The 27697-nt window shown below is 46.7% G+C and overlaps 1 protein-coding gene across 2 annotated transcripts; it reads right to left on the bottom strand.

Annotated features, from left to right (window-relative positions):
- Positions 1 to 878: 878 nt before the first annotated feature.
- CASP7 (caspase 7) lies at positions 879 to 27697 on the bottom strand. 2 transcript variants are annotated; one of them, XM_087823962.1, is made up of 7 exons: positions 27614 to 27697; positions 23371 to 23480; positions 6228 to 6364; positions 5750 to 5878; positions 4614 to 4789; positions 4114 to 4243; positions 879 to 2064 (listed from the first exon to the last, which is right to left on the bottom strand). In XM_087823962.1, exons 2-7 carry the CDS (start codon positions 23478 to 23480, stop codon positions 1835 to 1837), a joined length of 912 nt encoding a protein of 303 aa, XP_087680088.1. In that variant the 5' UTR covers positions 27614 to 27697; the 3' UTR covers positions 879 to 1834. The 2 variants fall into 2 exon arrangements, with proteins under 2 accessions (XP_087680088.1, XP_016067671.2); XM_016212185.2 differs by lacking the exon at positions 27614 to 27697 and adding an exon at positions 27335 to 27407.

The following is a 27697-nucleotide window of genomic DNA, read 5'->3' as shown; positions in this document are numbered from 1 at the left end:
TTTACACCATCTGAGTTGTTGCCAAATTAATAAATGGCAGCCCGTCACGGACAACCTCAGAAGTTGCTTAACCTTTTGTGTGAGGCGTTTCGGTGATCCCCAAGTGATTACTTATTGCTTTGTGAGAGCTGTAGCTTCAAAAGTTGTATTTTGTGTTGAGGTCGCGTCAGGATGGTCAATTCTTTTCTTACTTTCTCATTTTCCCATGGCCAGAAAACGCTTCAAAAGGAAAGGACACTGAGGAGGTTAGAAATTAAGCAACCGCATTTTAATCAATAAATATGAACTTTAACCAATTATTAGTAGGCAGAATAAAGTAGTAATTTATCAAGTGTTCAAAAGATACCACCACCTTGAAAACAAAGCACAAAAACCCTTACCATTGATTTCCCCCACTTAACAAAAAATGTACTCAGAACAAGGCTTGGAATAATCAAAAAGGTTTCAGGCATCTATCAAAGCTAAAACAGGCTATTGTGCATACAGTGGGCAACATGTAGGTTATCTGACAAGAGAATGAAGAAATGACTGAATGGAGGAATTGCTGAACATCAGGAACTACAATTCTATTCACCTTATAGGCAATTTATATTCACTTCTTGCCCCCCCCCCCCTTCCTTTGCTCTAAAGTAGTGCAGGGAAACACACCTCCCAGGGCCCTTGTCAGCTGGCTTCCAGGTGGGGCTGGAAGGTAGGTGCTGGGGGAAGACTCAAGGGCAGAAGAGGGGAAGGAGCCCCAGCGTCTCCCCATGCCTGACCCATCTGGTGTTGCCCCATCTCAGGCAGGGGCTCTGTCCCTGACATGGCTCCATTTTCCATAACTCCTCTCCTCGGCGGTCCTAGCTCCCCGCAGGCAGCCCCCCACCATGGTCCCAGCTCCTGCGGATGACCCCAGTTCCTGGACTCAGAGCCACACCGCCTCACAGCTCTAGGTGGCAACAGCTTCCTTTCCCTGGGCTTCTCTTTTATCATCTGTAAGTCAATCTCCCCTACTGAATTCCCTCTATTGGTCCCTGGTGGGCCTGGCTCAGTGGTTAGAGCGCTGGCCCTCAGACTGAATGGCCTAGGGTTCGATTCCGGTCAAAGGCACGTGCCTGGGTTGCAGGCTCGATCCCTGCCCAGTGCGGGAGGCCACCAATTGATGTGTCTCTCACACATCGATGTTTCTCTCTCTTCCACTCTCTCTGAAAAACAATGGAAAAAATATCCTCCGGTGAAGATTAAAAATAATAATAATAAATTCCTCTATTGAAACACCTGGAATGGTTTGTTTTCCTGAATGGATCTTGACTGACACATAACAGAATCATTAAATTATTTTCCCCTCTAACTTATCTGTGAATTTCTGCACAAGAGTCTATCCTAAGCCACTGAAAAAATCACTCCAACCACACTGTATACTGACCTTCTGCAATACAGGGGAGTGAGTATCCCCTTGACTGTGTTTTGTCAAGCACCAGGACTCTCTTTGCCAGGTACCAATATGACTCTGACTGTCCATCAGTGCCATCCCCAACCACAGTGAATGCGGCTAAGAGTCCTCTGCAGAGGTAATTTTTGTTGTATGTAGTATGTGTGACAGGAGGAAAAATACAAACAAAAAATGATCTTAAGAGGAAATTACAAAGTCATCAAATAGAGAACATTGTGAAAATTCAGTGAACATAAGATAGCACCAAGAAGTTTCTTTCCAGTAGAATAATTTTCCTGAAATAAAAATCCTTTAGAATTTATGGGTATTTCAAGAGCATCAAAAAACAAACATACACAAATCCTATCTGATTCATCAACAAAGGACCCATTGTTTTCCGGCTAAGCAGCACCCCTGGAAAGGTTATGTGGAGAAGTAGAGTTCCTTGGTGAGCATGGAGACCACGCACGGGATCTGCTTCTTCTCGTGGAAGCGCGGGTCGTCGGACTGCGACTCGAAGTGCCTGGCCACCATGTAGTTTACTCTGGTAAGGATCTGCAAGATGTCCAGGCTTTTCCAGTGCTCGTTCAGGGTGGAGCAGAGGGCCTGCACAAACCAGGAGCCGCTTCCCGGGTTCCTCCACGAGTAATAGCCTTCAACGGGAGAGAAAGGTCCAGTCAGCTGGCCTGGCCGCGGCCCCACTCGCCACTCAGAGTGACTCTCGGTGTCTGGGGCTCTCACACATGCCTTTCTGAAGTTATGTCACCCTAGTCTGCATGCGAGTCCCTAATGAGAATTGGGCTAATGAGAGCGAAAGTCTTAGATTCAGCGTGGAGATGCTCAACACATGACTTGGTGTCCAGCACGGACACATGCCAGGTACCTCCGTGAGCCTGAGACGCGTCCCAAGGAAATGCTGGAGCACCGCTCCGTCACGGGACCGTCTCATCACCCTGTGGGGTGAGCGCTACTTTCCAAGCCAAGCAGGGGACCTCAGAGAGTTCTGAGATGTGTTCCTACTGATGAGGGAGGACTAGAGGCTGGTTCCTGCTGAAGAAATCTCGAAGTGAGGGGCAGCTGAATGAGCAGCTTCCTTAGGGGCCGTCAGGAGAGCCAGCTGCCCCGGAAGGGCTGACACCATAGGGTGCGGGTGTGTTTCTCGTGGACCACTCGTGGTCCATGGCAGGGGAAGCTGGCTGTTGGTTTGCCCTAGGTCCTGTCCAATAGGGTTTCTTGAATGGGCAAGGAGATCTCAGCAGAAAGAGGCCAGACAAATACCTTCCGAAGGATGGCCAGGAGTTGAGGAAGGATTCACAATGCAGAACCAAGAATAGAGAAGCGAATCTAAGGGACAAGCAGCAGCAGGGTTCAGGGAACCCAGGGACTCAAGAAAATGCCCAAGAGGAAAGCACTGGCTTCCACCATCTCACTGGATGATGGAAGAGCACACCCACAGCACAAGCAGCCAGGTGACCATGGGACCTGGGTCCTACCCTTAACTCAAGGCCCTACTTCTCTGCTTCCCTCCCATCTTTGACCTCAGGAGAATTAAAAAAGGAATCTGAAGAGGGGAGGAGATGAGAAAGCTGAAGGATCAAGGTCCCCTAGCACCTTAGCCAGTTAGCAGGGCTGATCTGGAACTGGGAGAAATTTAGAGCCAAGTCAGGTTCAGGATTTTCATTATTTTTCAGACAGGAAACACTAGTTACAGTATTGTGACTGCCTATGACTACAATATTTTCTAACATCTTACCACGAGCAGCAAAGCTACGGGCCTGCTGGAGTTTTCACCTGGGGGCCAGGGAAGATTCTACTGCCTCCATACCCCAATTAAAAAAAACAGCACGAATCAGAAGTTGTATTTGGTTTACATGATGAGAACTGGGTCATCATCATTATAATTTATAATAACTAGTTACTGAATAAGTGTATAATAAACAGCAATAACCAATTTATGTTTGAGGTGCACTCAGAATTCCTTCCTACAGCACAAGGTACTGGTGACGACCAGCATGTGGACTCCAGCTCTATGGCGTTAGCAGTATGACAATGCATGGAATGACATGTGGTGAAAGACATGAAAAAACACTATACATATAAAGTGCTATAGAAATGTTTGTTCTTACAATTATCGACGGTAACAGTAGTAATACATGAGAGAATTCTGCTTTCTTGGAAAGAGAAGTGAATAGGTCCCTGTGGTAAGCAGAATAATGGCCCCAGGGGTGTCCATGCTCTAACCTGGGAACCTGTGACTGTTACCTGACGTCGTGATGAAGACTAAGGAAATGAATGGGGAGATTATCCTGAATTATCCAAGTGGGCCTGATCTGATCACAGGAGCCCCTTCCCAGCTGTGGTCAGAGAGTGTGAAATGAGGAAGAAGAAGGGCCAGAGGGACGTGAGGTTGCTGACTCTGAAGCTGGAGGAAGGGGCCATAAGCCAAGGAACGCGGGAGGTTCTAACACGTGGGGAAAAGCAAGGACACGTATTTTAACCCCTACAGCCTCCAGAAGGGAGGTAGCCCTGCCGACCCATTTTGGAATTCTGAGCTCAGAACCATAAGATCATACATTTGTGTGTGTTAAGCCACTGCGTGTGTGGTCATTTATCACCATGGCAATGGGAAACTAATGCAGCCCCAAGCCTGCACCCTGACGGTGGAATGGCATGGTCCAGTTAGCAGGCAACAGACTTGATACCTGGAACTGTGGAATAGGCGAAGAGGAAGTCGGCCTCGACTGGGATCTTACGTTGGGGACTGGCATCCGTGTCATTCATAGGCCCCGAGTCGGCCTGGATCCCGTCATCAAGCTCTGTCCCCCGGCACGCCTAAGAAATTAGCAAAGCAGAGATCGCTCCATGGAGTTGGGAACAGAAACATGTGCTGTTCAGTGCTGTGTCCAGGTGCCTAGAACTGTGCTTGGCGTGTACTAGGAGCTCAGTGATAATCTGATGAATGACTAAATCAAAGCTGAGTTGAATTAATCAGCAAAGCAAATAAAAGTATTATAATGTCTTAAACCATCATGATTTGTGATCTGAAGCAGACACAGAAGCCAAGCGTTTAGAGGTAGAGAAACAAACCCCAAAGGTGCATACCCCAGTTGAGAAAGCACGTAGATTCGCAAAGATGATGCAATCCAAGTTGCTCTGTAATCTTTTCCCATTCTCAGGGGGGTTGGCTTTGAAAAGGGATTACCTGGATGAAGAAGAGTTTGGGTTTCTCTAAAAGGGTTTTGCATCTATCCCCCCGAAAATGGATCGCCAGGTCCTTGATGGCTACCATGCCATCCGTGCCATAAATCATGTTCTCTTCTCCATGGCTTAATAAGATGCAGGCGAAGCAGGCTGCATTTCCGTGATCTTCCTCAGAAGCTGCAAGCAAGCGATTGGAACAGTGAAAAGTTAAAACACAAGCCCTGCGGGACCTCAGAGGTAGCACTCCCTTCCAGTCCGGCACCTGCCAACTGACAGAGAGCCATTCAGGGGCAGGAACACCCCCCTGCAGAGGAGGAGGGCCAGTGGACAGAACTTAGAGCATTCTAGAATTCTCACTCAGTCTGCAGCCAGAATGGGGCTGTCTCGTGAGGAAGTGAGCCCCACATGTGGGAGGGCTCAGGTAGCTGCTGGGAGGCAGCCTTTTGGGGTGCTGAAGGGGGTGGCCCTGCTGTTTGTTAGGTCTGTGACACAGGGCAAGTTCCTTTGCCATTCTGTGCCTTGGTTTCCTTGTCTGCAGAATGGGTATGATAGTACCTATTAAATGAGTGAATATTTGTAAGGCAGGCCACACAGTAAGTGTCCTGCAAGCATCTCTTAAAGGAAATAAAACGTCGTGCTCAGTGAAATAAGCCAGTTGCTAATGGACGAATACTTAAAGATTCCATTTAGGAGGTCCCTAGGAGTCAAGTTCACAGAGGCAGAAAGCAGAATGGGGGTTTCCAGGGGCTGGGGGGAGGGAGTCAAGTTGTTCTGAGGGCTATGGGGATTATTCCTCTGTCTCTTCCACCAGGGAAAGTTTACTCTTAAACTATGTGGTGAGCACAATGGTATCAACCTGTTACTTCCCTAGAAATTAGCCTTTTGAAACTGAGAGTGTCCTGTAGAGACAGATGCTACTTTTCTTGCTATCATATAAGCTGACTTCATCTTTTTAGGTAGAAATTGAAGTTTCCTGAAAGAGACCCGCCTACCCTGGAGATAGGCATGGAGCGGCCAGGAGGAAGGAAAGGCTTCCACACTGAAATCCCGTGTCCTGCAAGCACCCCCCCGAGACCAGCTGGGGCCCTGCCCCTCTCTCTCAGGAGCAGGAAGAGGGAGGAGGGGGTAGGCATTCACCTTTTTTCAGCACTTCTTGCATCTTGGCACAAGAGCAGTCATTATACACGACCACGTCGAAACCCATGCTTCGGAAGCTCTTGAAAAGGGAATCGGCATCTCTGTCTGTTCCGTTCCGGACGCTCATACCTGTGGGAGTCAAGTTCATGATGAGCAATCCCCGGCTGAGCGCTGTGTGCCAGCATCACTCGGCCAGGTGCCACATGCAACTAGCGAGGTGGTAACTCTCAGTGGCTCTCAAGGCCACAAGGCCAAACAGCTCCCCTTGAGTCTCAGCTCATGCTCCTGGTGGGTCCTTGGACTAAACGTTCCCGATTTCTCCACACCCCTTCCTCCTGGGCATGCAAATACCACCTAGGAAGGGGCCGCCTGCCCCAGCAGCTGGGCACAGCATTCTCTGTGAATGATACAAGTCCTAACATGAGCTGGAGAAACCAGAAGGGGACAGGAAAGATGAGCCCATGCCCACACCACCTACCTGTCAATGGGCTGAAGTTCTTGTTGTTTATTATGATGCATTTACCCATCTTCTCAAAATTCATGTTATACTGATAGGTAGGCACTCGCTCCCGGGTGGTCTTGACGGATTTCCTAGAACCATTTTTCCTCTTCATACTAGGGAGACAGAAAGCCTGTCAGGGGCTGTGGAAGAAGTCTGGGCGGCAATGGCCTCCTGCTTTTACTATCAGCATGAAAGGGGTGCCAAAGAAACCTGGAGTATCTGGGATGGAAAGGCCTGGGGTAGACAGGCTGCTCTGCTTAATCATGACATTTAAAAGAAACGTGTGTCTTTATTTCATTAGATGCCAGAGAAACGCCAATTAAAATCACAATGGGATACCAGAATGGCTGCAACATGTGGGTGACCGTGTGCAGCACCTAAAACTGTCACGCATTGTTGGTGAGAGCCTACTTTGTACATCCATGGTGGACAAGTGGCAGGATTCTCCTGGGCATGTACCCCTAAGTGAGCAAACGTGTTTACCAACAGAGAGATGCATCCATCACCGTAGCTGGCGTAGTAACAGCCCCAAACAGGAAATAACCCAAACGCCCAATCACAGTGGAATAAACCCAAATATTCATAGAAGGCAACAGCAGATAACCATGAGAATGAACAAACCATGACAACAGGAAGCCACAAGAATGAAGCTCACAGGTATAATACTGAGTGAAGGGTGCCTAGAGGGTGACTCCATTTTATATCAAGTTCAGAAAACGAATCCCTGGTATTAGAAGTTGGGAGGTGGTTTTCCCGATGGCACAAGAGTTAGGGACTAGAAGAGACAGAAGGACTTTCTCAGGTGCTCGTCACAGTTTGTTCTTAATGTGGGTGCTGGTTACATGGTTGTGTGAGTTAGTACAAATTCATTAGTGTGGTACCCTTTTCTATGTGGATGTTATAATTCAATGAACACTGACATCATACGTGAAAAAAAGGAACAGCAATTTTAAAAAGATAGTAGGCCCCTTCCAGTCTCCAGATACTGATGGACAGTTTTCCAAAAGTCTAGCACATAAGCACTAAGGCTGGAACAGGGGGTATTATGGAGAGGACAGAGGAAAAAATTGCCAAATATGAGTAGAAAACAGCCTTGCTAGTCATCTGCTCAAATGTAAGTCCCATGAAAGAAGAGATTTTTATCTGCTCTGGAAAACTGCTGAATCCCTAATACCTAGAACAAGGCCTGGTACATAAGTTGCTCAGTAAGTATTTCTTATAATCTACAGGCCAATATCCTTTTTGAATACAGATGCAAAAGATCCTTAACAAAATGTCAGCAAGTCAAATCCAGCCATCTATAAATGGGATTATATACAATGACCAAGTGTGACTGATCCCAGGAATATAAGGTTGGTTTAACCCCCGAAAAACAATTAATGTAATCCATCATATTAATAAAGAAAAACCATACGATCAACTTGATTGATACAGAAAAGCATTTGACAAAATCCAACCCCTTGTTACAATAAAAATGCTACATAAACTAGCATGACTATGGAACTAACTCGACTTGAGTAGGGCATCTATGAAAAACCCACAGCATCACACTGACTGATAAAAGACTGAATGCTCCCCCCTAAGATCAGGAACAAGCCACGCACATCCACTCCTGCCACTTCTGTTAAATACTGTTACAAGAGGTTCTACTCAGGGGAATTAGGTTTAAAAAAATGTTATACGAATGAATCAATCGAGTCTTAGTCCCCCATTTTTCAGATATGAAAACAAGCCCTCAGAGCGGCAGGGATTGTCCAAGTTCACCCAGCTAGTGAGAGGTAAGATGGGACTATCAGACTTCCAAGTCAGCCTTCAAGAGCCCTTGAAGATGTGTAGAATGATTTGTTCACCATTCCATCCAAGTTCTTGTCAAAAGTAGGAAGGAGGAAAGTGAAAGAGAAAATTAAGCTTGTTATCTGGCAACTGTGGGCCCAATGGTGCCTCACCCTGAGATGTCAATAAATCTTATCTGTTGGGGCTTCTCAGAGTCTCTGAAACGACCTGGCCTTTCCCCTGGCCCCTCCTGCCTTGGTCCAGATTACAGGTTAGTTCTGTATGTCAAACCTTCAGTTTCCTTATTGCCCTTGTTCAACTCTGACATGACTCTATCCACTACTTTTATAAAGGTTAATTTCTTCCAGATCATTTTATTTTAATTTACTTTATTTTTTGTTAATCCTTCCCCAAGGATATTTTTTTTCATTGACTTTTAGAGAGAGTGACCTGGGCCAGTGAGTCTCTGCCCTCCACAGAGCATCAGCTTCCTCTCTCAGAAAATGAAGCCTTCTGTGACTGTCACAAAATTAGACGGGGCTCAGTGAGAGCAGGTGCCCCCGAGCAGCCTTCTCCCCTCCCAGGCCTCCCCAACCTCTCAGAGGAGTCGGGTACCAGCAAAGCGAGTTTCTGCACTATTCAAGGACAGTCCATGTGGGAAGGAGTAGGACTTCCTTATTGCTGCCCTGTCAATGACCTCTACGAACAGTGTTCTTTGTGCACATTAAAATGCCTGTGCACAGCCTTTCACAGTCACCCAATCTTTGTGGTCTTCAATCAACGTCTGTGAGGTAGGTGGTGGTGCGGGTAAGAATCATACCCACTGTATAGATCACAATAACAATAATCGACATTTGTCAGCGCTTACTATGGGTGGGGATCTGGCTAAACTCTCGCCTGCATTATCTCATTGACTCCTGAAGGGCCTTGAGGTCACTTAAGGCCACTCAAAGACCCTAATCGGAGCCACACTGAGTCTGGCTTGCTGGAGGCCACGGTTTATACATTAAAGCCCTTTCGGAGATAAAATTCTACTTTTATCTTCAGCAATATGGACTATTTTAAAACCAACTGTATAATGATATCTGAGTGACAAACGAGATGTGATTTCCTTTAAGCTGCCACTAGCCAGTCCTTAATGAGCAAACAAAACCCGTGAGCATCTTGTAAAGAAAAACAGGTTTGAAAAGGACTCCGCTTCTATCAGAATAGAATTTGGAAAATTAAATGTTGGTGTGTTTTTTTAAAGGAACACAATAGGGGAGTAAAGATATATATACTTTAAAGAAAACACTTTCCACGGGTTATGGAAAGTGCCTTAACACTGAATATGAAATGTGATTCTTATCCTGGGTCAACATCTCAAGAGAGAGGGAAGGAAAATTCCCCTTACCTCGCCTGCCCCTAACTTGAACTCTTACTTCTCAAAGTGAACTTAATATCTGCTTCCTCTTCCTGGATTTGAGTCAGTCAATATGCATTTTTTCCTTCTAACCTGAACAGCTTTTTGTTAAACGCAGGTCTTCCCAGACCTCAAACATGTATCACAGAGTGATTATCCATTCACTCCCATCGCTTCGCCTTCCTAAGAGGCACTGGCCTTGGGAAACTCCACCTATAGCTTACCACTGGCAGAGCAGACCCTGGCGGCCAGCTTAATGCACGGAACTGGAGAGAAAAATGAAAGGGGAAATGACTGTCAAGAAGGCATCAGGAAGGAAGTGCCAGGTGAACAAAAGTGGACTGAAGTCCACTGCATAGAGATGCATTCTGTAAGAATCAGGGACCAGGGGATTAGAGCCTGCTACGTAACTGCTGTGAGGGTTGGGGGCACCTTCTGGGGATCTCTCTTTCACCCCCCCCTTTTCCTTCAAGATTCCCAGGAGGACTGTGCTAATTACTTCCATTTTGCCAATTCTTGTTGCAAGACCGCTGCGGAGGCATGGACTCAGTACAGCCTCATATTTAGGAAGGGGACAGATTTCTGAAAGGCAGCTATTTCAGGGGAGCCTCCGGCTGCTGACACTGCAGGGATGCAGGGCAACTGTTTGGCTTAAGTATCTCTTTTGTGTGTGACATCTAATATTATTTGGAAATGCTTGTGGATTGACAAGCTTTTTCTCCTTTGCTTCCCTTTTCCCCCTCTGCTTCTCTCATTTCCAATTTTGAACCTTAAGAGCATCCCTCAATTATAAGCCCTGGCTGGCGGACCCATGTGGATTCAGCAAGGCCGTCACTCCCCTAATGACCAGCAGGACACGTTCAAACGTGCAGTTCAGTCTCTACTTCCTGCTTGGACCACAAAGGGCAGGGTCTTTCATCAAAACTACAGAGTACTGTAAAGAGGAATGAGGGAGCTCTCTGTCCTGATGTGGGGTGATTTCCAGTAAGTGGTGTGAAGCACAGAATAAAACATAAGGGCAGGAAGATGACGATAAGATGTTACCTTTTGGGGAAAAATGAGTATCTCTACATTTGCTTGCATTTGCATTTAAAAAACTCTTGAAGGGCATAAAACCCTTCAAGATAAACCCACGGAATCCAGGGCTGGACCGTCTGGGTTGAAAATCCACCTCTACCACATAGCTGAGTGATTGTGGGCAAGTTACTTAACCTCTCTGTGCTCCCGTTTCCCCATTCATAAAAAGGACAATATTACAGCATCTGCTTCAGAGCTTGTAAACAAGTTAATATTCACGAAGTCCTTAGGACAGTGTGTGGCATGTAGTAAGTGGTAAACTGATGATGTTATTATTATTACTAATGCTATTACTGTATATGTCATTAAAAGGGGGTACCTGTGTTATGGGGGGCCAGGAGCAGGATAGGAGGAAGGAATGGGAGGAAGAATTTTGACTGTATGCCTGTTAGTATATGTGAATAGGTTCATTATTCAAAAGACTGAAATAAAATTATTAATAGTTAAAAATCACTTACTGCAAATGGATTTCAAGATCTGGCCTAGTTTGAAGATTACTGGGTTTTTATGCTAATTGTTGAAAGGGTTCCATTCTTGTTTCCCACTGTGGTTTTCCCCGTCTCCCTAGCCTTTTAAACTTCTCACTCTTCTGTGTGTCAGTAACAATAATATTAATAGTTATAATAAGCATCATCTTTTGATTACTTACCACTGTACATATATCTCATGTAATCTTTACACCTCTGAAGCATTAGCCCTGTTTCATAGAAAAATATTAAGTTAAGCTTGTTCAAGATCACAAAGCAGACAGGGTTAGAGGCCAGGTTTATTCTGAGGCCTAACACCAAGCCCTCTAGTCCCATGTCTCAGGCCCTGACCTACACCCAGAGAATCAGCATCCAGGCCAGGCCTGGAGATGCTCGCACCCCTCTGAAGTCTGAGGGCCTCAGCACTAACCTGCCTGCCCACCTCCTGGGCCCTCTTGGCTCTGACCTTTCATTGCTGTCTCTACTCTTATTTCAAGTCCCCCAGCTACTCCTAGAGCCCAAGGAAGCAGAGGGCCTGCCTGGCCCTTTCCGCTCCCAGGCTGGGTAGAGAGCACCAGCTCCTCCCACCCTATCAAACGACTATCTCCACGTGGGCGCAGCTTTCGGGCCCCTTGGCTCTTGGCTGGAAGGTCCAGCACGATGTGCCTTGGGAGGCTCACGCTGTAGAAGGTGCCCCTGCGCAGCAGGTAGGTAGGTAGGTGAGTTTAGGGCCATGTGTGAGATTTATGACTTTCCATGAAACCTGCAAGGTCTCCCAGGGTGACAGTGAAGCTGAACATGAAACTGAAATTACCAACGCAACCAAAATGCTTTCAGGAGATGCCACTTTGCCTGCAATGCCACCCTTGCTCTCCCTTGTTTGTATGAAGCTGGGGAGTCCCCAGCACAGCCGTGGTGGAGCTGTAGCTCACCATCAGCATAGTCAGGGAAGGACAGCCGTGTGATCCCCGGTGCCAGCAGCTTATAAAGAGTTACCGTCTGGAAATCAACTGCCAGGGCCAAGCAGATCATCAGATAAACAATGCTCATTGGACAGAAGCAAGGGCCTCAAGAGCTCCAAGAGATTGTGCTAATTAATCAGCCAACGGCAGAAAGATAGCCATAGTCCACAGATCAGCAGACAGCTTCTCCCAGCGGTGGGGCCCGGGGAGGGAATGAGAAGGGTGATAAGAAGCTTTCAAAGATCCAGATTAGAAACTTCTTTGGCTGGCGATCATCCCCCAGAGATAAGATTTTCTAAAAGTAGCTGTTCTTGTGGTCCCACTTTTCTACAAGGCCTTTCGGCCAAACAGACTGGACCATTTGAGAACACAGACCCCAACAGGTGGGCGTGCTGAGTCTCTTTCAGGTCCAGATCGATGGAAACCAGCCGTTCTCCTAAATCTGACAAAGGGCACAAGTGGTGGAGGAACTTCAGGTATCCCCCAAGTCCCCAGGAACAAGTATCACTAATATTGGTGTGGTGCTTTGTGTATCAATATCCCATTCATTCTGCAAAGTCCAGAAGAGACATAAAAAGACACAGCAAATAAAAGCTGGCCCCGGTATTTTAAAGCCAGATTCTATCCCTTCCCATCCTGCCTCCTCCCTCTGCTGATAAACCTACCCTTTACCTGGACCATTTTTTTGTTTTTTTTACACTGTGAAGACGTTGGCCACGATTATCACGTTGAGAAGAAACACAAAGGGTCCTTGTTTTGGAACCTGCAGTTAAGTGTAATGCTCATGATAAACCAGACCAGTGAATTAAAAGTTCTAAATCCTCTTAAAGGCTCCTTGTGCTCCACAAGCCTGGCCAGGAAATCACCATGTTTAGGGCCAGATAAGCAAGACTGTCACAACTTCGAGAGCCTGCAAGAATGACTTAGTAAATGCACTTAAGTGTGCACGAATGGGCAGTCAGCTTACAGAAGCAGGTTGGTTCACTACGAGGCTTCCCAACCAACCTTACTGTCTCTTGGTGGTGTATTTCCTCACCAATATGGGCAAGTACTATTATTTTCATTTCCCAGATGCGTTCAAGTAGGCTCAAACCTCTCCTAGGAACACAGATACTGCCAGTGTCCATGATCAGGAAGGAACTGGATTATCCTAACTTCCTAGGTAGAGAGTCAGTTTTTGGAGCCTCAAATTTCACAGTGCGAGGCCAACTCAGTCATTTCAACAAAGCCAAGAGGCAAAAAATGACGACCCAAGCTCGGATGGTTATTTAATATAAAAAGATCTCCTTGAGAAGTCTACAGCAGCTCCTACCAGAAAACATCAGCAGATTAAAACAGTCAGCTTACTTTACAAGGGAGTGAAAACAAAATCCCAGAAAGTGCACCATGAACTTTCGTAATCCACTCTAGGTACAAGTGTAATTTTCCCCATCAGCGGAGTGGATAAGTACAGGTTCTTTCCTCCTACAGGTCCCCTAGCCTGCTCGAAGCATGAATTATACCTTCCTATATTTGGAAGGAACTAACTAGAAGCACGCAGACTCCACGAACAGAATTCCCAGGAGCTCCGTCTGTGCGCAGACATTCATCAGCATGAGAGTAAACACACCCCAGGCACACATTTCCATTTCCCCAGGGCCGGTTCATTCGGAACCAGACCTCTGGTTTTCATAGCTGCTTTGTCTAAATATTTCTGGGATGATTCATTCATGGTTGCAACATTTCAACAGGGGGCATCCCCAGCAGTCCTGACATACCAAGGCACAGAGAAAGACCGAGAGGAAAGGAAAGTGGCAAGGCGATACCTTGGGTCTCCATCTGAAAGCACCCCCCTTGGCATCAGAATGAGGCTTTGCCCTGCGATGATGGGCAGCGAGTTACCCTCTTCTCTGTAATAATAAAAACTCAACATGCTTGGAGCTCAGCAGCAGCCAGAAGGCTGGCACGGCCCAGCGGGCCCTGAAGGCCTGAGACTGAATCAGCAGTGAGCTGCCCGCTGGAGTTTTCCATGGGACCATTCACACTGGGGCTAGGAAAGCACACTGGCCTCCCCATTCTCTGCTGACCAGCAGAAACGCCCAGGCTCCACGCTGCAGCACCCTCCCCGCCCAGTGACAGCTCCCAGGGACAAAGAGACTTTTCACAGGCTTGAGGTCCAAAGGAAAAAAGACCCACATTTCCACCAAGATGCAGCCAGTAGCACCATCTTTTAGAGCAAAAAGCTGGAAAAAATAGGGGACTGGCTAGGGAAGGGGCCAAGAATTAGTAGAATGAAATCCTACACAGCTACTGAAAGTGATGAGCATGCAGAGGCGGGCAACCCACCCAAGGGCCAAATCTAACAAAAGGTGGCAGAACAGCCCACGCAGAAATATTGCAAAATTTGTGAAATGATAGTTAAGCAAATGAACGAAAACAGGAAGTGAGTTTGTGGTGAACCAAATAATTCAAACTCATTCGGTTATTTTTTTTTTTCCTTCTAAAGGTACTTCAGGTAGTAACACAAATAACAAAAGACTAGAGAGGCTACCAGATACCTCAGTTTTCAATGAGGCACATAAATGTTGTTCAATGGTCTTGAATGAAGTCAATGATCCAGGAGTTACTGCAGTTTCCCATCTCACCCCTCCATGGGCAAAGGGGAAAATGTGTGAACCCATAAAAACCAGACACTTATTAAGAAACCGGCTCAGCAAAGCTTCTCTCAATTTCCTGGTTCAGGGTCACTGAGCCAGCCGGTGAAAGGTGTGAAGCTTATGAAGTCAGATTACAACACCTGCTACCCCGGGCAAACCTCCCAATCCTTTCCATCCTCAGGTCAGTGATGGAGAAAGAAAACCAGCTCTGTGCACTTTCTCTGAAACTCAGTTTGCGCAAATCCACTGGGAAACAAAGTCAGTTTAAAATAGGCTAGGGAAAAAAAGATTCCCTTCCCCTCCACATTTCCCTCTTCCCCCCAAAAAGGGAGCAGAGAGACCTCTGACAATAAACATTGAGAGAGGACTTAAGAAAAGTCATCCAGGGGAAATAGAGGGCTGAATTCTCTTTAACTAGCCCACAGGCGTGGAAGGTACAGTGAGATCTGCCTGGCGGCTGCAGGCCCCAGAATTCAGAACAGTTCAGCGTGTCATTCCTCATTCTTACACAACCACCTCACCCAGCTCGGTCACGTTCATCCGAGCAGGACGCACACGCCCCTACCAGATGCCTGGCAGGCACGCAGCCCGACCTCCAGGAGCAAGCTCCGGGCTAGAACACGCGAGGCTATTATGCACACTTTTAATTTGCGACCACGTGTTCCCCTGAGCCGCAACAGGTCTTATTTTCGTAGTACTTTTCTATCCTTAGGTTTCATTCTATACTACGAGTGCTTTAAAATTTTTATTACTATGAAAACCTCATTTACCTCCCTCCCTCCCTTTTGTCTTTTAACCTTAGAGCTTATTTTTTCTCCCCTCTGGAAGAGCCAGGACCTAAAATAACTGGAGCTTTTCGATACATTGGGCAAGTTTCTACCACCTCAAAGTTTCTTGACCCTGTGACCAGATTTCAGAGGGGCGGCCCCCTGCTCCCGAGAGGTGCGCTTGGCCTTCTCTACAGAAAGCCCACTGCCAGCCCTGCGGGGACTGCTGTCCCTAACCCTCCCGGCTGAAGTGAAGCCGAAAGGGAGCAGTTTCAATGACGAAGTAAATTTGCTGACCCACTTGGGTGGAAGAAAAAGACGCTCTGCTGGTGGATTATGGGGTTGAACAGTTTGATGCCTCTGCAGTTGGGGGTGGCACTTGATGTAAGAGGGAGGGGACACTAGACTCCAAGTTAGGTCTGGGTCTGGGTCCTGGTCCTGCAGGGTGACTATGGGTGGAGCACTTCACCTCTCTGGTCTTAACTTTCCTCGATCCTTATAGAAGGGAACTGGACTTTTAAGGAGCCTTCCGATTTTAACATTACGATGCCGATTCCTTCCTCACCAGGGAATTCAGCAAGCTGACAGTTACTTTAATTCTCCTCGCAATCCAGCGATGGGTGTTCATGTCCCTATTATGCAGATGAGGAAACTGAAGCTCAGAAGGGTCAAAGGACTTGCCCTTGTCCCTCAACGGGTAAGTGGGAGGCAGGGCCAGGATCTGGACCTGGGTTGTTCGATTTCAGCCCACCGCTGCCCTCATTTAGGTGGTGTTGTCCCTGTTTCGAATACAGCACTATATCTTTATTACTCTTTATATACAAATTTGGGAGACAGGCATCTAGTAGTCTGGAGTCTGGATTTGAAGGCTTCATTTACTAAAAAGTAACCCCCCCGGCTATGTTTTAATGGTCCTTTCCTCTTAGGGGACCCAGACCTGGCCTCTTTCAATCAACAGTTGTGACCGAATGGCTTTCACTTAACTTGGAGCATATTTTCTGGACCGAGTCAAGGTCTGTCTGCTCTTTGTTTTCTTCCCCCCTCCAGTTCTAAAGCATTGCTTTTTCTAAAACACTTTTTTCTTCCCCCTCCAAATGAAAAGGTGGGCCACCTGAGTCTTTCTTGTAATTACACAAATAACACATTATTTTTTTATAGGGACCTGTTTACATTATAACACTCACTGAGGGAGAAACCGAGTTGCCATCCCAAGAAAGAAGAATTACAACCAAATGGCACTTATCAAACACTCTCTGGGAGGGCAAAGGCTGGAACGGAAAGATGACACAGAGGAGAAAGCTCACAGGACTGGAGCCAGGGCCTCGAAAAATGGGGGGTTTATCGAGTTCAGAAAACGAGCCTGTTCTCCTGCCCTCTTCACTCAGGAGCCAGAAGCGCACCCCCCCCACCCCCACCCCTGGCAGGGACACACAGGCTCTACCAAGGCCCTGGAGATTCCAGAGTATGTGAAATCTGTTTGCTACTTTTTTTAAAAAAAATTTCCTTTAATACTGACTTTGAGCAGAGCTCAGAAAGGAAACTGACTTCATAGCTGATGTGCTCCTGGGTGGGGCTGTCCCTAAGACGCCTGGCTGCTCAAGGGCTTGGTCTTATACCTACAATGGCTCCCACTGGTGGCACCAAGACCGAAAGCACCCCATCCAAGGCCTCCACCCATTTTCCCAGGACCTGTGCTATGTGTTTGCAGCCCCTGGCAGGCAGGCCATTTTGTTCCCTGAAAACCCACTGCCTTTTCTCTGACAACTCAAGTCCCAACTCCTCCTCCAGCCCTCCCGGTTCCTCCCCTCCCCAGCCTCCCACAGCTTTCCACTGGATACCCTACCATCCAAAAATTAGTTATTTTTTGTTATTAACTATTTTCTGTAGCCGTGCCTAGGCATTCAGTAAAAACCTGAGTTTATACCTGGGTCGGAGACCGCATGGTTAACTTGGGTGGCAGGTAACCTGTGCTAGGTGCTAGGGTCACCTTTACATCAAAGGAAGCACTCTCTCCAAGGTCATAGATGACACTAGGCTTTGTTCCATAAACTAGGGCTCATAATGAATGTCCACTGTGCATATAATGGATTTCTTCTAAGTCGTTTTTTAAAAGTCCAACACTTTACTAATTTTAAATTAATACCTTGGATGTTTTCACTTTGTGGTTTTATGTTTTCCAAATGTTCTTCAATAATCGGGAAATTAAAAAACAATTTTAATAAATTTTTGTTTTTAAATCAAAGTAAACAGTCTGGACTGATTATTCAAGGCCCAATGGAATGGAAATAAAATGATGCTGTTGTGCCATCTAGTGGCAGTGAGACAAAAAAAATCCAGGACAGGACCCAGGACTTGGAACTACATACTCAGGGCCAGCGAGTGCCCCCCCAGGGTTTGCGAAGAACAGGCGTCTTCTTTCCATTTCCCAGAATCCTTGAGGTCTCCAGGGGAGGGTGGGTGGGCAGTCTGTCCTCAATTAGAGATGGGTAGGGGGTGTTACTGCTCCCTGCACTGCCTTACCAGACGGTAATTCTGGGACCCTGGAGAAAGGACCTGGGATAGGATGGGAGGGGGAAGGCGCCTGTCATCAGCTGCAGGGAGCACCCTGATTATTCCCAAAGATAGTACCACTGTCGAGCTAAAGTCCTGTGAGAGCAAAGCAAACACTGATTCAAAGAGGTAAACAGAGCACTGGGTTTTGTGCCCTTTCCTTCCCCCTTCCCTTCCCATCATCCATCCATCCATCCATCCATCCATCCATCCATCCATCCAGAATTAGAATCCATCCATCCAAGAATGAGAATTCAGAAACAAATGGTTATCACAGGGATGCCCAATAACACATTTACTGAACAGAAAACAAATGGCACCAGGCCTCAACTGATTGAAAGCAACTCTGGTGCGGGTGGCTGCTTTGATAAGGAGAACTGACTTTGTCAACTAGACTACACAGCAGACATTTCCCATAAATGAATGAGCTACATTTGCAGCACCAAGGTCTTAACAAAAAGAATATTTCTAAAAGCATACAGTTTAAAAGCATTTTCCAAGGGGGAAAAAAGATACTAACAACTGTTCGTTAGTGCTATCTTAATTAACTTATCTATGTTGGCGCATTTGGGTTAAACCAGTTGCCTATGAGTAAAAGAGGAACAGGTTTAACTAACAGTTGTTAGACAAGTTTTGATAAAGCCTCTTTGGCTTATGCCCCAGAAACTGAAAATAAGAATGTCTCTGAGGGCCGAATACCAACTATTTGAAAGCCAGGTAATTTCCAAGTCTTAATTTTCAAAACAACTGAAGCAGGACCTAACTGAGGTGTCATTTTTGGGCACAGAACTTGGAAGGGATTCAAAGAATTAAGTGACATTAGTGGAGCAAAACTCCTGCCATCCTATGTATTTATTCATGGTTCCTCAGAGCTTCTACCTCTAAAAATAAAAAAAATTGGAAAAATAGGTGATGCTACACTCTTCTTTCTAGCAATAAGTATCCTCTGCCCATTTATCCATAAGCTAACTTTAAAAGCCAACTCACTCCTCGCCCGGCTGGCGTGGCTCAGTGGTTGAACATCGACTTCGGATCCAGGGGATCGCGGTTCGATTCCAGGTCAGGGCACATGCCCGGGATGCGGGCTCGATCCCTGGTGGGGGCGTGCAGGAGGCAGCCGATCAAGGACTCTCATCACTGATGTTTCTATCTCTCTCTCCCTCTCCCTTCCTCTCTCTGAAATCAATAAAGACATATTAAAAAAAAAAAAGCACGAACTCATTCCATTATAAGTTGCAATTTCAGTGCAATATCCATTTAATAATTACTTTGGTGGTTAACAATAATGTGGACCAATAAAAGGGGTTCTATGGAAAGTACCTCACAGGGTGATCTGATCATAAATTCCAAACTGGGCAAGGTCATGCTGGGTAGTCATACCCTAAGCCTATAACGTTTTTATTTTTAATAACTTTTTATTTTTCAATTACAGTTGATATACAGTATTACATTACTTTCAGGTCTACAATATAGTGATTACACATTTATATAACTTACGAAAATATCACCCCTAATAAGGCTAGTACCCACCTGACACCATACATAGTTATTTTAATATTACTGATTATTATCACCTATACTATACTTTACATCCCCATTACCATTTTCATAACTGGCAATTTGCAAATCTTAATCCCTTCCTCTTTTTCACCCAGTTCCCCAAACACCCTTCCCATCTGGCTACCATCAAAATGTTCTCTATCTATGAGTTTGTTTCTGTTTTGTTTGTTCCTTTATTTTTTGGTGTTTTTTTTTAGATTCCACATGTACGGGAAATCATATGGTACTTGTCTTTCTCTGCCTGATGTATTTCAATTAGCACAATACCCTCTAGGTCCACCCATGTTATTGCAGATGTCAAGCTTTATTCTTTTTTTACGGCTGAGTAATACTCCATTGTATATACGTACCACAGCTTTTTAAACTTTTCATCTATCAGTGGATACTTAGGTTGCTTCCATATCTTGGCTACAGTTAATAAATCTGCAATGAACACAGGATACATATGTCTTCTGGAACGAGTATTTTGGGTTTCTTTAGATAAATACCCAGAAGTGGAATTGCTGGGTCTTTGTTTGAAACTCCATTTTGTCTGGTATTGCTACCTCAGCATTTTTTCCCCATTTCCATTTGCATGAAATATCCTTTACTTTCAGTCTGTGTGTGTCTTTCAATATGAAGCAAGTTTCTTGTAGGCAACATATGTATGGGGTGTGTTTTCTTATCCATTCAGCCACCCTATCCTTGGATTGGAACATTTAATCCACTTACATTTAAAGTAATTATCGATAGGCATGTAGCTACTGCCATTTTATTATTCATATTTTCTTCTTCTTAAAGAAGACCCTTTAACATTTCTTATAACGCTAGTTTGGCAACGATGAGCTTCTCTCGCAGGCCAAGGTCAGCTGATGCCTGTGCCCAGCCTGGAGCCACCTGGTAGGAGCTACAAAGTGACCTGCGGTTGGTAGCTGCCTGTGCTGGGTTTGCAGGCACCCGAGAGAGGCTATGCTGTCAACTGAGGCCAGCTACCACTAGCGCCAAGTTCGAGGCCACGAGGCAAGAGGTACAGGGCATGCCAAAGCCAGACACTGCTTGTTTGGGGTTTGTGGACTTTTCAGAGATTTTTATAAAAGTCCTCAGAACAGGCTAAAAGCTGCTGAAAGAGGTTCCAGCCTGTGAGTGAACTGGGTGGGGAGGGGCCCTCAGGAATCACCAGGGTGGGGAGAGAGCAGTGTTAACCAGGTTAACCGAGGCTCAGACACGCAAGGTGTCCTGGGTTGGGGAGGGCTCAACAAAGGAACAACGATGCCTGCCGTGCTCCAGAGAGCTGCTCCTCCAGCCCTTGCCTGGAAGCTAGACATTTCAGTTCCTCCCTGGGTATCCCCAGTGCTTTTTGAGCTGCTATCCTTACTCTGGAGCTCAGAGAGTGTTTGTGAGTCTGTACTCGGGCCCTTTAAGAGGACCTCTGGGACTCCAGCAGCCCTATCTAACCCAGACGGAGTCCCCGCTGATTTTCACAGCCAGGTGATGTGGGGACTCCTCTTCCTGCACTGGTGTTCTGGGCTGGGGAGCCCTCACCCCTCAGGCAGGACCTTCCAGCTACGATATCCCTCCTGATTCTTTTTAAAAAAAAATTTTTTTAATTTTTATTGATTTCAGAGAGAGGAAGGGAGAGGGGGAGAGAGAAACATCAATGATGAGAGAGAGTCATTGATCGGCTGCCTCCTGCATGCCCCCTGCTGGGGATCGAGCCCACAACTGGGGCATGTGCCCTGATGGGGAATCGAACCTCAATCTCCTGGATCCCAGGTCGCTGCTCAACTGCTGAGCCACGCCCACTGGGCTCCCTCCTGATTCTTAAAGGCTACACGTGGGTGTGGGACCAGCCTGTCCTGCATCTCCACCCCTCCTACCAGTCTCAAGGTAGCTTCTTCTTTATATCCTTAGTTATAGGACTGCTGTCCAGCTCGATTTCAGGTGGTTCTGAAATAATGGCTGTTCTGTAGTTCAGGTGTAATTGTGATGTGATCGTGGGAGGTTCAGAGTATTTACCTATGCCATCACCTTGACCAGTAGTCTCCAGGCCTACGACTTCTTTAGTGAAAGGTTTTAAGCCAGCCCTTCCACTGTTCTTGTGCATCTAGGTTAACACACCTTTGAAACGCCAAAAGTAATACCCCTTGATGGGGGTATTAACAATCAAGAGAGCTCATAATGTTAACTATTCTATAATCCAATCCTTGCCTTGCTTTCTCCCACCCCCATGTATTTCCTTCCTTAATTTTAAATGCATGAAAGGAGCTGCAAAACTGTTACTCTCCGGAGCCTTTTAAAAGATCTTGGTCCCTGGCTTATGTCGTCAGTTTGCCTCAAACTTATAAAAATTCTTTACAGGTTTGGATGTTTCTTACTTTGACAATAATACTAATGATTTATCAACATTTATTTGTTTAGATCAACTGTGAATTAATAGCTGAAACAGTAACTTAATCTAGGAGAAATTAATAGTATGGATTTAGATTCCACTGGATACATTTAAAGGGATAATTTTTAAATGTCAATATTTATAATACACTATTCATTTTCATAATTTCTGGAAAGTACACCAAAACACTTTACTGAAACTTATGAAATGATTATTACATAGTTTCTGTTTCTCTTCCATTTAGAAGCAATCTGCTTAACCCCAATACTCAAAAGAGTTGGAAAACTGAAATATTATATTTTTTCAACTATTTTGACAAGAAATTTATATATCACCTTAAAAATGTATGAGGGGGATGTGTAGTTTTACATTATTTGGAGGGGGGTGTCTGTGAGCAAAAACATTTGAAGGCCACTGCTCTAAAGGGCTTGCAATGGGAGTGGTTTAGCCTGGACCACTTGGCCTAATGGCTTTGTAAAGTTTTCAGGAGTTGGAACTGTATTTTCTAGTCATTTCACTGGGCATTCTTGACCCTAAATGGCAGCCAATACCAATGGAATTTGGGTCCGGGATGCTGGGGTCTTCCCACTTTTCTGAGTTTCCTCTGGGATAACATGACTCAAGGCTCTCTCTAGGATGCTGCAGGGAGCCAGGCTCATCACCAGTCCTCCTCCTGAGCACTGCTTCGGAGCATTCCTTCACCTTATCTCTGATCCCCCTGGCTGTCCCTCCCAGCTGGGGCCTGGCTTAGGAGCTATCAGAAGTCTGATGCTTCTGACCCACAGACTGCTTCTGCCTCTTGTCAGGAAGCACTTGCCCCTCTGTGACCAAGGTTAAGGTGAGGTCTGAGGCTCCTCCACATCCCTGCAGCCCCACTTCTAAACAGAAAGCGCAGCAGAGCCGTTAAGTGAGTGGAGCTGGCAACATTTGGGTTCTAATCTCAGCTCTACCATTTTAAACTGTCATCAGAAAGGCAAGCCATTAGACCTCTTAACAACTCAGTTTCCCTACCTATTAAATGGTGATAACAACAGAACCGTCTCATGGGGTTAGAAGGGCTACCTGAAATGCTGAGCTGGTGTACAAAAGCTTAATAAGTGAAGTGATTATTATTATTACTAAATGTAAGGTGTAGAGTTTAAGAGTGAACTTTTAGAGGAAAAAGTGGGACTCGGTAGGCAGAATGCTCCCCCTTTCAATGGAGCACCTCTAAAGGTGTAGGGTAGAAGTGAGCCCAGGCTCTGCCCCCAAGAACTGTGGCTGCAAATCATTTCTGGCAAGGACAGCCCCTCACTCCTGGGCTGCTGCCACCCGGACACACAGCCGCTGAGCAGGAGACCCCCATGGCTTGGTTCCCCCCACACCTGCGCTTGTCCCAGAAACATAGGAGTACACATGGGGGACCCGAGTGTTGTGACACAGAGCCAGCAGTATCCTGTGCCAACCTCCCATGCACAGCATAATCTCCCCTCCCTATGGGCAGGTGGAGATGGTAGAGGCACGGCAGGGTGAGCTGGCCCAGGGCCCCTGATTAACCCAGCCAGGAAGGAAACTTACCTCAAGATTGATGAGACGAACGAGGACCGATCTGGCTTAGCATCAACTGCATCTGAGCTTGCTGAATCCCCAGCTCCCTGCTCCACAACAGAGTCTTGACTGTCTGCCATCTGGGAGGAGAAAAACAAAACAGAGAATTGGTATCCAGTGTGATATTTTAAAATAATACTCACTAAGTGACACCGTTTTTACTCAAGCCTAGATGAGCAGTCTTGAACACGGAGGCTCCGGGGCTGGGCTCCTGCCCCATCAATTCATTCAAGCGCTCGAATGCCAACTCCATTTCAGGCATTGTTCCAGAGTCGGGTGTACAGTGGGAAAGAGCCAAGTCCCTGCCTCGGGGAGCTGCTACCCCAGCATCCACGATTTTGTTAAATGTTCCTTGTGTACGAAAAGCTGCAGAAGGTCCATCAAAGTTTGTAACAACAAGAAACTCCCCTAAATTCCTGACAGGTTATCCTAAGGTGCTCATCCTTTGCCTGGCATCGCTCAAATCCAGTTCAAAAAGGAGCAGCCTGCAGTATAAAGCTCTCTTTCTGTTTCACCTGATTTTCCCAAAACATATTTCCTCAAATCTCTCAGATGCTCAATTGTCTCCAAGAGATCCCTAGGATCTAAAAGTTCAAATCTAACCCCATCTCCTTGGATTTTAAGGCCCTTCAAACTGTGGCCCACCACCTGTTTTAGTAAAAAAAGTTTCATTGGAACACAGCCACATTCATTCATGAACTGTCTGTGGCTTCTTTTCTCACCACAATCAGAGCTGAGTAATTGTGACAAGAGATAATGTGGTCCATAAAGCCTAATATATTTACTACCTTTACAAAACAGGTGTGCTGACTCCTGATCTAGGAGAACTATCAGCCAACGTGTGGTATGTAAGCCCTGAGCCTTTTGGTATCACCTATCTTCGAGGCCGGATCTAGAATCTGTGATGATAAAATGCTGTGACCACTAAATTAAAAAAAAAGGAAGAGCCTCAGCAAAATGACTCCTAAGAAAGGCAACATTTAATATTGTTGGGACTGCTGAGAAGATTCATCCGATGAGTATTTACTCGATGTCTCATGCACCAAGCTGTGTGCTAGGGGGTGGGGACATACTTTGGAGCAAACTGACCTGGTGCTACCTTGCTGGAGAAGAGACATCGTTGCCCATAACAGGGTGCCACGAACGCCGGGCTGCTGTTGCTGTGTGTGTGAGTACTAGGGGACCTGACTTGGCCTCAGAGGAACTCGGGAAATGTCTTCAGGGAAATGGTCCCAGGGAAATGTCTAAGAGGAAGAAGGGAGGGTGGGATGGGGCGAGGCAGGCAGAGGAACTGCACACTCATGAAACATCTGGCATGCTCCATCCCTGGAGAGGTGCAGCTTGTACTCCTTCCTGGGCACGTGAAGGGGCTTTGGGCTTGGTGACAGAAGAGGTGAAGTTTCGGCTGATTTCTATGGCTCAGTGGTGGGAAGCTTTCCAGAGCTTTCCCTCCAAACACTAGGCCAGAAGGGTGTTCTATGTGAAACCTACAGTCTTTCTAGGTTAATGCTAAACACTGTGTAGGGGGAAGCAAGGGTCCCTTTTAACAACCTGCAGAGTGTATGTCTAAAACAAGCCAGCATGGGGGGACTTGACTCTTTTAAGTCTGCAAGGCTAACCATCCAGTGGCTTTCTTATGCCTGTGAGACTGGGCTTGATTTCTGAGTGACATCAAGTTTACCCAGAATAAGGATAGTGACCGAGTGCAGTGCCTGATCCCAGCGATATCACTTTAGTCAAGCCAAGGCTTGGTGTCGACCCCGTATTTCCACGTATCCTCACAGCCCACCAAGAAAACACAGGCCTATCTCAGCTCCCCTGTGCCTGGAGACCTGGCCTTACTTTCCCGCATGTGTCACCTTCTTGGGGCTCAGGCTCAAAGAGTGGCCGTTCATGGGATACTGTATCCTCAATTCGTAAATACTTCTACCTTCTCTTAAATAAATTACTATATAACATACATACAGCATTAATAGCACCAGGCACTCTAGGTTCAATATTACTATTACTATTACTATTACTACTATCCACTAGGACTCTAGCTATTTGCAGACTGAGAGCTTATCTTAATGATTCTTTTTTGTTTCCCAGTCACAGAAAAGAGCCATGTACATGGCAGGTACTCAATAAATATTTCTTTATAAATGTTATAACTGAAATGTACTTAAAATTTTTAAATTCTTCAGTGTCCCAAATAAACTGATAACACAGGACACACATCAGAACCAAAGGGACCCAGGGAGGGCCTTGGAGAGCACCCAGTCATGGTGAACAGCAGATTAGGGGTTAAATCGACTCGTCCTTCTAGGACCTTGAACAAAGTACTCAACCTCTCCCAGCCTCAGTTTCCTCATCTGTAAAATGGGCAGACCATGATGCCTGAGTCATAGGTGACTATGCGGTTGAATGGAGCAATGCACCTGAAATGCTAAGCATAGTGCAGCACATTCTAAAAATAGTCCCCTACTCACTGCTTGAGTACTCAAGACTAAGAAAACATTCAACTGTCAACCTTCACTGGTATTTTTAAATGACCATATTTTAGGCAGCTTTTATGGAGATTGAAAACTAAAACCCTCCAGTGATTATTTCTACTATGCAAGCTTCACAGGTGCCTGACACATACTGGGCAGGAAATTCTTTCCCAGCTACTGTGGAAACTTTTTTTAAAAATGAAGGTTGGGGGGAATGCAGTTTCTTCCTTCAAAAAGTGACATAATACAACTTGCACTCCACTCTTGGCCCAATGAAGACAATCTTCCTAAAAGGCTCAAAGAGAAGCAGTCCTGAGGACCTCTGCCTCTCACCGCCAGCAGCTGGAGAAGGAGGGGCCCTGCACTGTCACCCGATGCTCACAGCATTGCTAGGGGACTGGAGCCTTTACCCTGTACTGCAAAAGAAACTTTGGTTTCTTCAGGGAAGTCGTCACCTTCCCAAAGCCACACAGCTAAGAGGGGTTGAAGTCTACCACTCCCATTTCAGCCTTGACAACCACTACTTTGAAGATAAGCAGGAGGAACAAAAATTTGGTAAACAATGACCTCGTCCCCTCCCCTGGCTCTTTGTAGAAGTTTTCAGCCCCTAAAAATTCTAGGGAGTAAATTCCAGGGAACAGTTAATCAAGGTTAATGAACGTTTTACCTTAGCTTCTGTCTGCCGCTTCGCTAGTCCCCCACCTGCCCCCTTAGCCAAACACAATGTGGTTTTTGCCTTTATAGTTTCCCTGGGAAGACTGTTCGGGGCGGTGAGTCTGTTTAGGGCAGGAGCCCGCTTGTAGTCCCCCAGCGAATAAATAAATTCCAAATGCTCAATTTGGTCTCTGTGAATTAGTCTCACGAAAACTGGGTATAAGAGGCAGAAGTGGACTGTGAACCCAGCACCTGCCTGCTGGGGATGAAGGTCAGGCTGAGGACCCTTAAGGAGGAAACAGCCTGTAAGTAAACTAAAAGTTGGGGCCAAGCTGTCTGCCAGCCCATGCGTTCAAGGCAAAGGGCCTGGGAATGACTCACAGTCACCTATAAGTAATTTTATGGCCCCATGAAAGGCAAACTTGAATACAATAGTGAAAGGTTAAATGGTAACTGGCATCCTGGGAGTCCTGCCTTTTTTCACTTCCTCAAGGGACCTTCAAGGGCCCAGCACGAGAGTACCCCAATAATGAGTACTGAGTACCCCAATAATGACGGCAGTGGCTCACGCGCAGCCCACTCAGCCTCCACGGAGGCGCTGCTAGGCACCGTCACCAGCTCCTTCCATCCCCGCTGCAGCCCTGAGCCCGGGATCAGCATTATTTCCATGCGACGGGGAGGGCCAAGGCCCCACGGCCGGCGGGCCAGCAGGGAGGCCGGACTGGAACCCGCAGCAGTCCGACTAGGAAGCCGTGGCCGTCAGGCCTTCCAGACCCCAGCCGCCGCTCCCTCCCTGCTAAATGCACCTCTCCGTTTCCAAACCTCGAGTAGTCCCGGGGACGCCAGCGCGCCGGCTGGACCGGGAGGGAGGTCACGCAGATCTAAGCGAGCGGTGCCAGGGGCGCCGACAGCCCTCGGACCGAAGTTCCCGCGCCAGCGCTCGGGCACCCAGCTCGCGGCGGGCGCTGCTGGCGGCGGGGGAAGGACGCGCGCGGGGTACGAGGGGGCGCGCAGGGGGGAGGGCGGATCTCCCGCCGCCGCCGCCGGGCGGGAAAAACAAAAGCAGAGGCGGGGGCCGGAGTTACCGTTCCTCCGAAGCCGGGCGGCCGGAGCTGGGGGCCACCACTGTTCCTCCGCCGCGAGCGTCCGGGCCACTGACAGCGAAAAAA

The sequence above is a fragment of the Miniopterus natalensis genome, chromosome 14 (assembly GCF_054644295.1).
Source record: "Miniopterus natalensis isolate mMinNat1 chromosome 14, mMinNat1.hap1, whole genome shotgun sequence".
Lineage (NCBI taxonomy): Eukaryota > Metazoa > Chordata > Mammalia > Chiroptera > Miniopteridae > Miniopterus > Miniopterus natalensis.
This window is presented reverse-complemented; position numbering and strand designations above follow the sequence as displayed.

What these genes read in the sequence shown, in the direction of transcription:
- CASP7 (XM_087823962.1), bottom strand. Translation starts at nt 23,480, where the DNA reads ATGGCAGACAGTCAAGACTCTGTTGTGGAGCAGGGAGCTGGGGATTCA. An exon ending in TTCGTCTCATCAATCTTGAG is followed by an intron (nt 6,365 to 23,370) that starts GTAAGTTTCCTT and finishes CTGTCTCCCTAG; the next exon opens with TATGAAGAGGAAAAATGGTT. An exon ending in CGCCTATTCCACAGTTCCAG is followed by an intron (nt 2,065 to 4,113) that starts GTATCAAGTCTG and finishes CTCCCGTTGAAG; the next exon opens with GCTATTACTCGTGGAGGAAC.